Source organism: Oncorhynchus kisutch, linkage group LG1, assembly GCF_002021735.2.
Source record: "Oncorhynchus kisutch isolate 150728-3 linkage group LG1, Okis_V2, whole genome shotgun sequence".
Taxonomy (NCBI): domain Eukaryota; kingdom Metazoa; phylum Chordata; class Actinopteri; order Salmoniformes; family Salmonidae; genus Oncorhynchus; species Oncorhynchus kisutch.
This window is the reverse complement of record NC_034174.2, coordinates 62317671-62330517: the sequence shown is the minus strand read 5'-3', so window position 1 is coordinate 62330517 and position 12847 is coordinate 62317671. Positions and strand designations below refer to the sequence as shown.

At 42.8% G+C, this 12847-nt stretch overlaps 1 protein-coding gene across 3 annotated transcripts; it reads left to right on the top strand.

Annotated features, from left to right (window-relative positions):
• Positions 1 to 1329: 1329 nt before the first annotated feature.
• On the top strand, positions 1330 to 11287 carry LOC109889110 (malate dehydrogenase, cytoplasmic). Of its 3 annotated transcripts, none has more exons than XM_031829115.1 (9): positions 1330 to 1792; positions 6314 to 6412; positions 6646 to 6742; positions 7520 to 7695; positions 8657 to 8779; positions 9096 to 9272; positions 9963 to 10076; positions 10292 to 10381; positions 10824 to 11287. In XM_031829115.1, the coding sequence occupies exons 1-9, from the start codon at positions 1739 to 1741 to the stop codon at positions 10944 to 10946; spliced, it is 1053 nt and encodes a 350-aa protein (XP_031684975.1). In that variant the 5' UTR covers positions 1330 to 1738; the 3' UTR covers positions 10947 to 11287. The 3 variants fall into 3 exon arrangements, with proteins under 3 accessions (XP_031684975.1, XP_031684983.1, XP_031684976.1); XM_031829123.1 differs by lacking the exon at positions 1330 to 1792 and adding an exon at positions 4871 to 5117; XM_031829116.1 differs by lacking the exon at positions 1330 to 1792 and adding an exon at positions 5543 to 6031 and having other exon boundaries at positions 10824 to 11282.
• Positions 11288 to 12847: the final 1560 nt, after the last annotated feature.

The following is a 12847-nucleotide window of genomic DNA, read 5'->3' as shown; positions in this document are numbered from 1 at the left end:
ATCAAACACATCAAACACAGGACGGCTTGTAATAATGGCTGGAACGGCGCAAATGGAATGGGATCAAACACATGGAAACTATGGGTTTGATGTATTTGATACCATTCCACTGATTCCGCTCCACCCACCTTATTGTGGGAAGCTTGTGTAAGGCTACCTGAAACATTTGACCCAAGTGAAACAATTTAAAGGCAATGCTACCAAATACTAATTGAGTGCGTGTACACTTATGACCCACTGGGAATGTGATGAAAGAAATAAAAGCGGAAATAAACTATTCTCTCTACTATTATTCATAATAATGCAGAGTAAAGTATGTGTTTTGGTGACATCATAAAGGTGTCTGTTTATTTTGTCATTAACTACCTGCACAATATCGTGAGTGACATACCCTTCTTCAACATTAAAATACAGGCTGGGGCCCAGATAACAGCACATGGAGAGGAAAACAGTAGTTTGGTATAGTCATTACAAGCCGTCCTCCCCTCAACATCCTCCACTGTGTAACCATCAAAACAATAGATATAGATACTTTTGTACCCGTTTCCTCCAGCATCTTCACAAGGTCCTTTGCTGTTGTTCTGGGATTGATTTGCACTTTTCTCACCAAAGTACGTTCATCTCTAGGAGACAGAACGCATCTCCTTCCTGAGAGGTATGACGGCTTCGTGGTCCCATGGTGTTTATACTTGCATACTATTGTACAGATGAATATGGTACCTTCAGGCATTTGGAATTGCTCCCAAGGATGAACCAGACTTGTGGAGGTCTACAATTTTTTTCTGAGGTATTTGACTGATTTCGTTTGATTTTCCCATGATGTCAAGCAAAGAGGCACTGAGTTTGAAGGTAGGCCTTGAAATGCATTCACATGTACACCTCCAATTGACTCAAATTACGTCAATTAGCCTATCAGCAGCTTCTAAAGCCATGACATCATTTTCTGGAATTTTTCAAGCTGTTTAAAAGCACAGTCAACTTAGTGTATGTAAACTTCTGACCCACTGCAATTGTGATACAGTGAATTATAAGTGAAATAATCTGTCTGTAAACAATTGTTGGAAAAATTACTTGTGTCATGCTCAAAGTAGATGACCTAACCAACTTGCCAAAACTATAGTTTGTTAACAAGAAATATGTGGAGTGGTTGAACAACGAGTGTTAATGACTCCAACCTAAGTGTGTGTAAACTTCCGACTTCAACTGTACATGCAATATAGCCTACAGGCCAGCAGAGGCATAGGCTAGCATATAGGGCATAGCAGCAGAAAAAAATGCATACTCCTGCTGCATATATACATTATGGTGTCCTTATGTGACCCCCAAAACACACCACACCTATGCGGTTCTCAATTGTAGGCTAGTGATGTCATCAACCAAACCCCCCTCTCACCCCAGACTTGATCATTAGGATAGGCTACACTTTATGCAACAGTGATCATTAATGGGCTAAGATTACGGCGCAGTCAATCTATTTTAGTCCACTAAAGCTTATTAGCGAACTAGACTGTAGTGCGAGAGAGAGTGACTCCCGGGTGAGACTGATAGATAGCGGATCCGAGTATAACTGCATAGCGGAGCGCGTTTCTCGTCCTCGGGGCTCGCGTTTCCCTGAGGTTGCTGCAACGCTCTCTATGTCCTTATCTCCCCGACAATCTCGCCCTGAACTATTTTCAGCTGGACTCGCAAAGACAGACGGGCGGACATACTGTAGCGAGGGGACGGACCCGGGTTCACCATGTTGACATTGTTGTCAGCGATGTACATAGTGGTGCGGGCGGCATCGTCGGAGGTAAGAGGCTTCTCCTTCACCGCAACAGCATACAAAGGGGGCTCTCAAACGAAATATGAAGGCTACTTTTGAATAAACTACAGTTGCAAATTTGACATTGACTCTCCTCCATATAGCACATGTCTTGTTGAATTACCGCGATAAGCTCTTACCAACCTAATCTTATTGGGTAGCCTAGTGAAACATTGGTTTATTCGGATCCATATTCGTTTTTGCAGAAGCTTCAGCTATTCTCTCTGGGTAGTGGGCACTATCGACTAGAAAATGATAGTCTCATAGGCTACTATTTAGTGGTATCTATCCGTAGGCTATCGCTCAGTCAACAAGGCATTCGAATTGAGTAGTCTACTCTGAGGCCTACTCATTCATAATGTAGCCGACAGACTGTCTGTGGCTGGACTGTCCTGTCTGTGTGACCCCATCATCATCCATTCATTCACTGCTTCCACTACGCAGCTTTGGTAAAGGGTGGCAGGTAGCCTAGTGGTTAAACTAAACTGGAATCCTCGACCTGACAAGGTAAAGAAAAACAAAAGAACGCGAGTGGGTGTTCATTGCAGATTACAACATGGATAGCTCCTTGCCACCCAGTGCATCAGACAGGCGCTGCCTCCATAGGGAAGTCAACTATTTTCACCGGGCGATTATGTAACATTAATGGCCCACTTCCCACAATCATAAGGAAACGGATCTAATTAAGCTATAAAGCTGTGCAATATGGTCATATACCACGGCAAAGGGCTGCTCCTTTGTATGACGCAACACGAGTGCCTGCATGCACCCCTTAGCCGTGGTATATTGGCCATATTCCACAAACCCCCTAGGTGTCTTATTGCTATTATAAACTGGTTATCAGCGTAATTAGAGCAAGCAGTGAAAAAAAATGTTTTCTTATGTGGGTGGTATATAGTCTGATATACCACGATTGCCAGCCAATCAGCATTCAGAGCTGGAACCATCCAGTTTATAATTCGGTTTTTTTCTGTTTGCATAACAGTAATCACATTTTTAGCCATGCAGTGTTTTGTTGGAGTGTGTACCGTGTGTATCCTGTATATACGTCTAATAAAACTTAAATAAATGTAAATAATATTAGGTAACTAAGTGACATGTTATATCTGCTGTGGAAAATACTAGGCTGCATGTCAGTGTTAGGTCCTGGTTGTTTGATGTAATAGAGTGAACATTAATTATAGTTAGAAGTCAATAGGCTTAGTTCTTGAAACTGGTAGTTTTGAATCCTCCGAATGTATCTCCAGAGGGACCTGCCAGAAAGGATGGAATTATGGCGCTTCTCAACTAAATTGTATTCACTAAACCTAACCTTGTTCTTACCCCCACCATAGAAAAAAAAGCTAATATGCCTGCTCATCAGTTGTGAAGATGGTGCCACTTTAGTCTGTTCTATTGCCAAGCAGCTTGTGACTAGTCTACCAGAGCCACATCACTGCACTTGACTTCAAATGACCCCACTCTTGACCCCAGTGGAGGCTACAGACGGACATCTTGTTCCAATAGTCTTCTATTAGAAAAAGTTAGGCGGACGTTATACCTACTACTTGAGGATGAATCGTATTTTCTGTTTGAATTAGGCTACCAGTTGGCTTATGACCGATTTGATTTTACCCACCTACTAAATAAAGATGCAGGTCGTAAGGCTGGGAGAGGACGTGGTTTTCAAGTTAAACCAATATGGACAAATATTCTCCAGCACTTTCACTTATCAGTGGTCATGAAGCAATGAGGCAATGAAAGAGAAGTGTCTCCATCTTACAGACAATGACCATTAATAGTTGCTTAGTAGTAAGTCACCGAACAAACCTTTAACTCAGTCTAATCAGGCTTTTGTTGGGTGTTTGAATGAATCGTTGCTTGAAATATTGTTCATCATGTAATAGTCGCTCTTATTAACTTTAATTCTAAGCCATTAATAGATCATTTATAAACCATGTTTTTGATTTGCTGAACATTAATCCGGTTGGTATGCTCAATCTTTATAGAAAAATGCTGTGTGCTGTAATGTAGGTGTGATGCATTTGTAAAACCAAACATAGATTGATATCAGGGTATAGGCCTACTTAGGGACAATTCATTTGCTGAATTCAACTTGGTATAGGCTACCAAAAATCCACTCAAAACATCCCCACACAACTCTAATGTATATATCTGATTAATGAAGTGTATAGATTCAAATGTGTGTTTTCTTAAAAATAGATTTAAAAAAAGCTTGGCCCAGTGCAAATACTATGCCACTCTCCTTCATTCATTGATTAGAGTACAGTGAGAACTGCAAATAACTGTGTACAGAAAATCCCTAGGATACTGTCGATCCAGTCCTTCTAGAGGAGTGATGAACGTTTGTTAATTTATAAAAAAGTTATACAAAATGTGCGGCTAAAAGAAGCAAGAAGCAAGGTATTAGCAGTGTTGTAAAGTACGTAAGTACTACTTAAGTCGTTTTTTTGGGGTTCTGTACTATTTATACTTTTGACTACTTTTACTACATTCCTAAAGAAAATAATGTACTTTTTACTCCATACATTTTCCCTGACACCCAAAAGTACTCTTTACATTTTAAATCTTTAACAGGACAAGAAAATGGTCCAATTCACTCACTGGTCCAATAATATCCCTGGTCACCCGTACTTCATCTGATCTGGCGGATTCACTAAACACAAATGCTTAATTTGTAAATTATGTCTGAGTATTGAAATGTGCCCCTGACTATCCGTAAAAAAAAAAAAAAATCAATCGTGCCGCCTAGTCTGCCTAATATAAGGAATTTGAAATCATTTATACTTTCACTTGTACTTTTGATACCTAAGTATATTTTTGAAATTACATTACTTTTGATACTTAAGTATATTTCAAGTCAAATACTTATAGACCTTTACTCAAGTAGTATTTTACTGGGTGACTTTCACTTTTACTTGAGTCATTTTCTATTAAGGTATCTTTACTTTTACTCAAGTATGGCAATTGGGTACATTTTCAACCCCTTGGTATTAGTAAAAGGAGATATTTGAACGCCGCTCATACACGGGTTTTTTAGATGTATGGTCCATATAAGGTTATATGGGCGTGGCCTACGATAACAACGAGCTCGGGCTGCAGCAGTTCTTCATGGGGAATGTGTTCCTTTTCGTGACTTGGGCGGGTAAAAAGACCAACATCAGTCAATATTCAACTACAGATCCCAGGACAGGAATCGAGTGCGCCACCGTTTGACATTTCAATACAAGCGCAGAGGTGACCCTTCTGTCTTGTCCTAGTGGGAGAACAGTGTTTGCAGGCTTAACTAGATCATCTATCTCAAGTGAATATGGTAAGATGTATGTTTATTTTGTTGCTGTCAGTTAGTGCTAACTGTTATATTAATGATGCATCGAAAGTGTTAGCTTGCTAGGAAAATAGATGCTTGTCATTGCTGATGATCAAATTGGGTTTTGTATCCGCTTGTCATTGAAGCCGGGAGCTAGCATCATCGGTTAATCTAATGTTTGATCCAAAATGAGTCTGATTAGATTTCTGGCCAACGTTCACCATTTCTTTCTGAAGTCGTTTGATAACGTTATTCAGAAAGATGGCCAACCAGCCATCTTGTGCAGTGAGAAGAAATATGAGGAGGTTGGATGTTTTAAATAGTCTCTAGACTACAATTGCGAAATGAAGAAGATAAAGTGCCTGATTAGGAAATGGTTTCCGTTTTTTTCACACTAGTAACAATGTAGCCGCGGTGCCTTCTCTTCTCAGTCGTTATGGCTACATTGTTGCAGTAACAGACTTTCGCGCGTGGCATTAGTATAAATTGCATCATTATCGTCATTCATTCATTCATTTCTTGATGACAATGGATATCAAGAACAGCTTGAGTCGCCCATTTTGAAGCTATTGGACGCGTTCCTCTGCCCAGGCGTTGCTGACGCATGCCAGGTCTTACAACGCCTGGATATGTATTTTATGTATCCGCTAACTACGTCTGTTATAGCAATCTGTCAGTCAATGACAGTCGATGATGTGGCACGCAACCATTGGTTGATGCATGCAACTTCTGAGCAGGGGAACCTGACCAACATGTGGGCATTGCGTGCATCAACCAATGGTTGCATCCATTGCGTCATCCACTTACCGATTTGCTTTAACATATGATGTGGTTAGCTGATACAACGCCTGGATAGGTATTTTACGTAAGATTCGGCATGCGTTACCAGGAACGCCTGTATGTGGAATATAACTTGGGTAAAATGTAAAAGCCATACATAATAGCCTACATATAGTTCTTAATCTTTGCTCTTTCAAACAACAGTTAACGTTGTATCACGGAAAACGGCATTAAATGCACTTTATGGGCTAATGCAAAGTGCGTTTCCATCTGTCAACACTGAGTTTTGTAATTTTAATCAACATAGCAGTCAGATGCGATTACTGCCGCTTCATTTGCTTATCCCTGCTATGTAGGTCATTACTGCTGTGTTGGAAGATTGCACAGAACGAGTATGGGGTTTGTGTGTTGTTTTGCAGGCCGACCCAATCCGTGTGCTAGTGACTGGCGCTGCTGGACAGATCGCCTACTCTCTGCTGTACAGCATCGCCAAGGGAGATGTCTTCGGCAAGGACCAGGTAACACAGCCTACTTCTATCTGCTCTCTCTCTCTCTTTCAAATGATCTTTGGCCTCGAGAGAGCACAGGAGGCAGATGGATGTTATAACATGTTGGCTATAATGACGCCCGTTACATAAGCACGTGTGAATTATACATGGGATGTGCATTTTTGACGAGGTCAGGAGGGGAAGATCTCATATTTTTGGCCGTGGTGAATGCAGATCCCTCTTTGCATTCCTTTCTGTTCTAGCCCATCATCTTGGTCCTGCTGGACATCCCTCCCATGTTGCCAGTTCTGGATGGGGTTGTGATGGAGCTGCAGGACTGTGCTCTCCCACTCCTCAGGGGTGAGCTATGCTTTTCTATTCTGCCTGGGCTGGCTCTGAGAACATATGCACCCATTGTACATAGGCATGCTTTACATTCTTTGTCTTCCCCCATCTGAAACCTATTTCAAATGCGTTGCGTGTGTATGGACTGTATTTCTGTTTGTACATCCCTGCTGCTGCGGTACTTTTCCAGTAGCGCTAACAGCAGGAATGGTCCACAACAGACTGCTGTGGGAAGGAGTATCAGAAAGGAGGCCTCCTATTAGTTGTTTCCCAAAGCCCTAAAGAAAATTCCAGCCAATCCTGAGTGTGGTGGGGCAACAATAGGGGAGGCGGGGTACAAGACGTTTCTTGCACCAGTGAGCCCTGACTGAAGTTCATCCTGATAAAACGGGGAATGAGTTTTTCACTAGTGGCCAGAGACCAAACATTATCTATGAATTCAGACCATTTGGCAGTGTTTCAAGAAAATAGACACATTTTTTTTCAGCCAGGTGGAGCCACTGTGTGTGTGTGTGTGTCATTTTCCACACAGAAACTTTGTCCTTATCTTGCATTCATGTACACCCAGATGGTCCTGAAATGGCAGTACTATTTTACTAACTTTGGCAGACATTCTATGCTCATAGAAATTGTTTTTTAAACGCATCATAATTAAAGTCATAATAGTATTGCTAAATCCAATACAAACATGCATCTCTCTACAAATGTCTGTAACACCAAATGTTAACTACATCCACTCTATCCAACACAATATCCATGGTAACTAACAGCCCCCCCCCCCCCCCCCCCCAGAGGTCATCCCCACTGACAAGGTGGAAGTGGGCTTCAAGGATCTGGATGCCGCCATCTTGGTTGGCTCTATGCCCAGGAAGGAGGGCATGGAGAGGAAGGACCTCCTGAAGGCCAACGTGGCCATCTTTAAGACCCAGGGTGCTGCCCTGGAGAAGTACGCCAAGAAGACCGTCAGGGTAACTGTCCCTCTGTGTGTCTATGACTCGGCATGTTTCAGGCAGCCTGGCTAGAGAGAGAGAGTGGGGGGAAACAGCTCTCATTGCTAACGATAATCAAGGGTCATGAAGGCACAACAGTACGGCGAAAGCCAGGTTGTGGGGTGTTGAATGATGTTAAAGGGTATTTTGGGGAAAGGTTCATCATTTGCTTGTACTGATGTAAAAAAATATATTTTATTTTAAATTTTTAACCCCCTTTTCTCCCCAATTTCGTGGTATCCAATTTTTAGTGGTTACTATCTCATCACTACAACTCCCATACGGGCTCGGGAGAGACGAAGGTCGAGAGCCATGCGTCCTCAGAAACACAACACAACACAACCCAACCAAGCCGCACTGCTTCTTAACACAGCGCGCATCCACCCCGGAAGCCAGCCGCACCAATGTGTCGGAGGAAACGCCGTGCACCTGGCGACCTGGTTAGCGCGCACTGCGCCCGGCCCGCCACAGGAGTTGCTAATGTGCGATGAGACAAGGATATCCCTACCGGCCAAACCCTCCCTAACCCGGACGACGCTAGGCCAATTGTGCGTCGCCCCACGGACCTCCGGGTTGCGGCCGGCTGCGACAGAGCCTGGGCGCGAACCCAGAGTCTCTGGTGGCACAGTTAGCGCTGCGATGCAGTGCCCTAGACCACTGCACCACTGATGTAACATTTTAGAGATGCAGTGATGCCTCAAGCACTACAGTGCCTTAGATCGCAGCACCACTCGGGAGGCCTCTGCTACTCTTTCTGCTTTCATAAACCAAGTGTATGTTTTAGATGTATAAATAGTCACATGCAATGGCACAAATGGAGATGAGGACTTAAAATAGGACTTATCCTATTCTTGTTTCCTACTCTGAAATTGAGCTGTTCCTGAGTCTGTAGTTTGAGTGCGTGATGACTCTTTGATATTTCTCTCTCTCTCTCTCTCAGGTCTTGGTGGTGGGAAACCCTGCTAATACCAACTGTCTGATTGCCTCCAAGTCCGCCCCCTCCATCCCCAAGGAGAACTTCTCCTGCCTGACCCGTCTAGACCACAACAGGGCCCGTTCCCAGGTAGGCCAAAGCCAAGAGGCTCCATCCGGAAAAAGCCACTAGTTCCTAGCCTCTAGGCACTTGATGTAATGTCCAATCCCAAATGGATCCCTATACCCTATGTACTTCTGGATATCTGAGAGGATTAAGTGTGAGCAATATGATTGGCTAGTTAGAATTTGTACTATATTGCTTAAACCTAGTAAATCATCTTATCTCTGGAAGTGCAAAAGGTGTAGTTATAAGTCAATTTGGAATTTAGATCTGAAACAATTGAATGGGTATACCAATATGGTCAAAAATCCCATGAATTTCATCACAGCCTGTCGTCCTCTAGGTGGCGATGCGTTGCGGCGTGCCCGCCGACGCAGTCAAGAACGTCATCATCTGGGGCAACCACTCATCCACCCAATACCCCGACGTGCACCACGCCATGGTCAACGTGCATGGCAAGGAGGTGGAGGCGTACGGCGCCGTGAAGGACGACAGCTGGCTCAAGGGAGACTTCATCTCTGTAAGTGAACTCAAGTTTTGGCTCTTCTGAGCTAACCCATTTTGACACAGTTTCCCATAAGAAATGTACTATAGGGCATTCTAACAATTTGCTTCAAAAGGCATTCTGCCATTTAAAAAAAATACAAATAAATGTATGGCTTTGTTTATGAAAATGTTCAGGGCCTCAAACTGTACAAATGTACCAATTTTCATGCTTTTATGAAAAAGTAAACAATTCCACCTGAAATCTGCACACATCGCTTGAAGTACTGCTCATAATCAAATTGTATTTGTCACATGCGCCGAATGCAACAGGCGTAGGTAGACCTTACAGTGAAATGCTTACTTACAAGCCCTTAACCAACAATGCAGTTTTAAGAAAAATAAGTATGATCCTTAATATAAAAATAAAATAATGCTTTATGAATGTAGTTATACACATTTATGAGTAGCTATTTGCACCTATGTTGTGTATGCATAGCTCATAGGTATTATACATGTGTGATCCTTACCTGAATGAATCTCTTCACATGGAAAAGCGAGCGTAGGTTGTGGGTGTTATTTTGGACCACATATCATCTTTTAATAATCTCTTATCTGAATACAATAATTTTCACTGAATCTATTAATCTCTTTAGTCCCGTGTTGTAATGAAGCAGTCCTAAATCCCCCTCTTTCCCTCTCTTCCTCTCCTCTCTGTCTCCTGCAGACGGTGCAGCTGCGTGGTGCTGCCGTCATCAAGGCCAGGAAGCTGTCCAGTGCCATGTCTGCCGCCAAGGCCATCTGTGACCACATGAGGGACTGGTGGTTCGGCACTCTCGATGTAAGCCGTGTGTTTGGGAGGTGGGGTGGAATGGCGTCAAGGATCTGCAGCAAATCCCCCCCCCCCCCCCCTCTCCAAACTCCATCAAATAATATCATAGGGTTGCATGATTCTGTAAACGTTCCCTGGATTTCTGGAAAACCTGGGAATTTGTGTTTTTTTTGTTTGTGAAGCTGTGTCCCTGGCCTGACAGTTTGTTCTGTTGTTATTTTCAGGGTGAGTTCATGTCTATGGGTGTGTACGCTGGTGGAAACTCCTACGGAATCCCCGAAGACCTCATTTACTCATTCCCTGTTCATATCAAGGTAAGGCATAACCATAGAGATGGATAGAGGCCTCTTGTGCCACAGTTTATTTACGAATTGCCAAAATGAGTCACTCATAGCCCTCAATGGCTCTGCTCGTTCTGTCACAGAAGAGGCCATTGTATACATAGGAGATGGGCTGTCTTGCATAATTAATCAACCCTGGCACAAGGTGTATTAATAGAACATATTATTTACCGATGGGTAGTTATTGAAAGTTATTGTTACCCAACATCAGCTTTCAGAGTTTAGGTTATACCAACATAGGCCTACTATGGGCAAGCCAGCAGTGTACACAGACCTGTCACATTCATTTGCTATTGGAAAATGATGACAAAACTGTGTTACGCAGAGCATTATGGGTACTGTAGTTGTGATCCTGGACTAGATGAGATGTGCTAAAGAGCCCTCTGTTTGATTCTCATCCATATTCTCTCCACAGAACAAGTCATGGAATATCCATGACGGTCTGCCCGTCAACGACTTCTCCCGCGCCAAGATGGACGCCACAGCCGCCGAGCTGGTGGAGGAGCGAGACACGGCCCTGTCCTTCCTGAGCCAGTGACTCGCGGTGCCACCTACTGGCACACCGCCACAACAACAGCACTTAGAAGACCCCCAGAACCCTCCTGACTCACGTCTGTGACCAATACACCCACTCGAGTCCTGCTGCACATTTGACGAGTGTGTGTACCTCTCTGTATGTATGTGTGTGTGTTTCACTCTGTTCATCTCTTTAAGGTAACGGTTATTAATAATAAACCTGTAATAAAAAGAAAGCTATCTAAACGTTGGCCTTTGTCAGAAGACACTGGAGGATTGTCCTTTGGGTAGATGATAACGCACAATAGCTCTACTGTACTCACACGTTATCCAACAATAAAAACAGGTACAACTGATAGCTCATTCTGGGGATTGTGGTTGGTTATTTGACTAAATATCTATAAATCTGCGCCTTCCGAGTGGTGCAGTGGTCTTTTATTGCTGTGCCACTAGAGCTTCTGGGTTCGAGTCCAGGCTCTGTCGCAGCCAGAGGACGCATGGCTCTCGACCTTCGCCTCTCCCGAGCCAGTACGGGAGTTGCAGCGATGAGACAAGACTGTAACTACTACTAATGGGATACCACGACATTGGGGAGAAGAAAAATAATATATATCTCTAAATCTAGGGTTTTATGTTATTTTTCAGTTAAGTTAATATTGAAGTTTACTTGGAAATAGAAGTATGATAGTTGTATTTCTATAAATATGGTAGTTATATCATGGTATGTGAAATGTTGAGTAACTTTTTTCTGAAGTTAATTATTATCTTGTCAGTCAGACAATACAATCAGTACATGTTGGATGTTGGTGAGGTCAAAGATGGTGAGGTTCATCGCCCTTTGCAATGAAACGCTTGACCACATGGTGGCAATATTGACAAGGTTATACTACTCGGGGACCCCTTTCAAATTGATCAAATGGTAGTTTAACCATATTAACAAGATCCTAATGGTGAAAAGCCTAAGATTTGTAGGATATTGTAATTTCCCTGTTACCCAATGATTTCTTACCATGAGTTATCAATGTTTCAAAAATAGCAGTTGCATGAATGAAAAGTTGTTTATTACAACCATCTGCTGATAGGTCATGAAACAGGAATCAGTAATTTAATCAATCATCCTGGACCACCCGGTGGAAGCCACTGTTTGCTCATTTTGCAGTGCCTAACAAACTACACAGCGGCCAGGGTCTGAACTCTAAGTCTACTGTTTGGTGAGCTGTGTGATGCAGGCAGAGGGGGGTCTGGAAGACTCATACACTCCAAGGAAAAGGAGAAGATGGACACAGTCTCTCACATAGAGATCTTATTAAATTACAATTACATGTGAATTATTTTAAACATTTTATAATATTTAGTGTTCCTTAAACAACACAGCGCATACGGCTGTCACTGGTGTCTAGTCTCAAGTCATTGATGTCCATCTTTCATTGAATGTCCAATATTTGTTAGCAAATTACAGAAGGCGATCGAAGACTATATAGGCTAAGCTTTTGGGAACTATTTGAAGAGATCACATAAAATTACAAAAATACATTATTGTATAGTATTTTCATTTGATTTAACCTTAATTGAACTAGGCAAGTCAGTTAAGAACAAATTATTTTTTCAATGACAGCCAACACCGGCCAAACCAGGACGACACTGGGCCAATTGTACGCCAACCTAAGGGACTGTTGTGATACAGCCTGGATTCAAACCAGTGTCTCTGTAGTGACGCCTCCAGCACTGAGATGCAGTTCCTTAGACCACTGTGCCACTCGGGAGCCCAATGAATTTCTGGAATTAAAGTTTTCCTACCAAGATGGATGTATTTTAAGGCTTTCTCTCATCCCTCATCAGCTGACCACCAGAACCAGGGTGACTGGTGGCCTAAAAAGGCATGGTACCAGGCCCAAAAGCAGAAGGCCTCCACTGAGGTTTGGG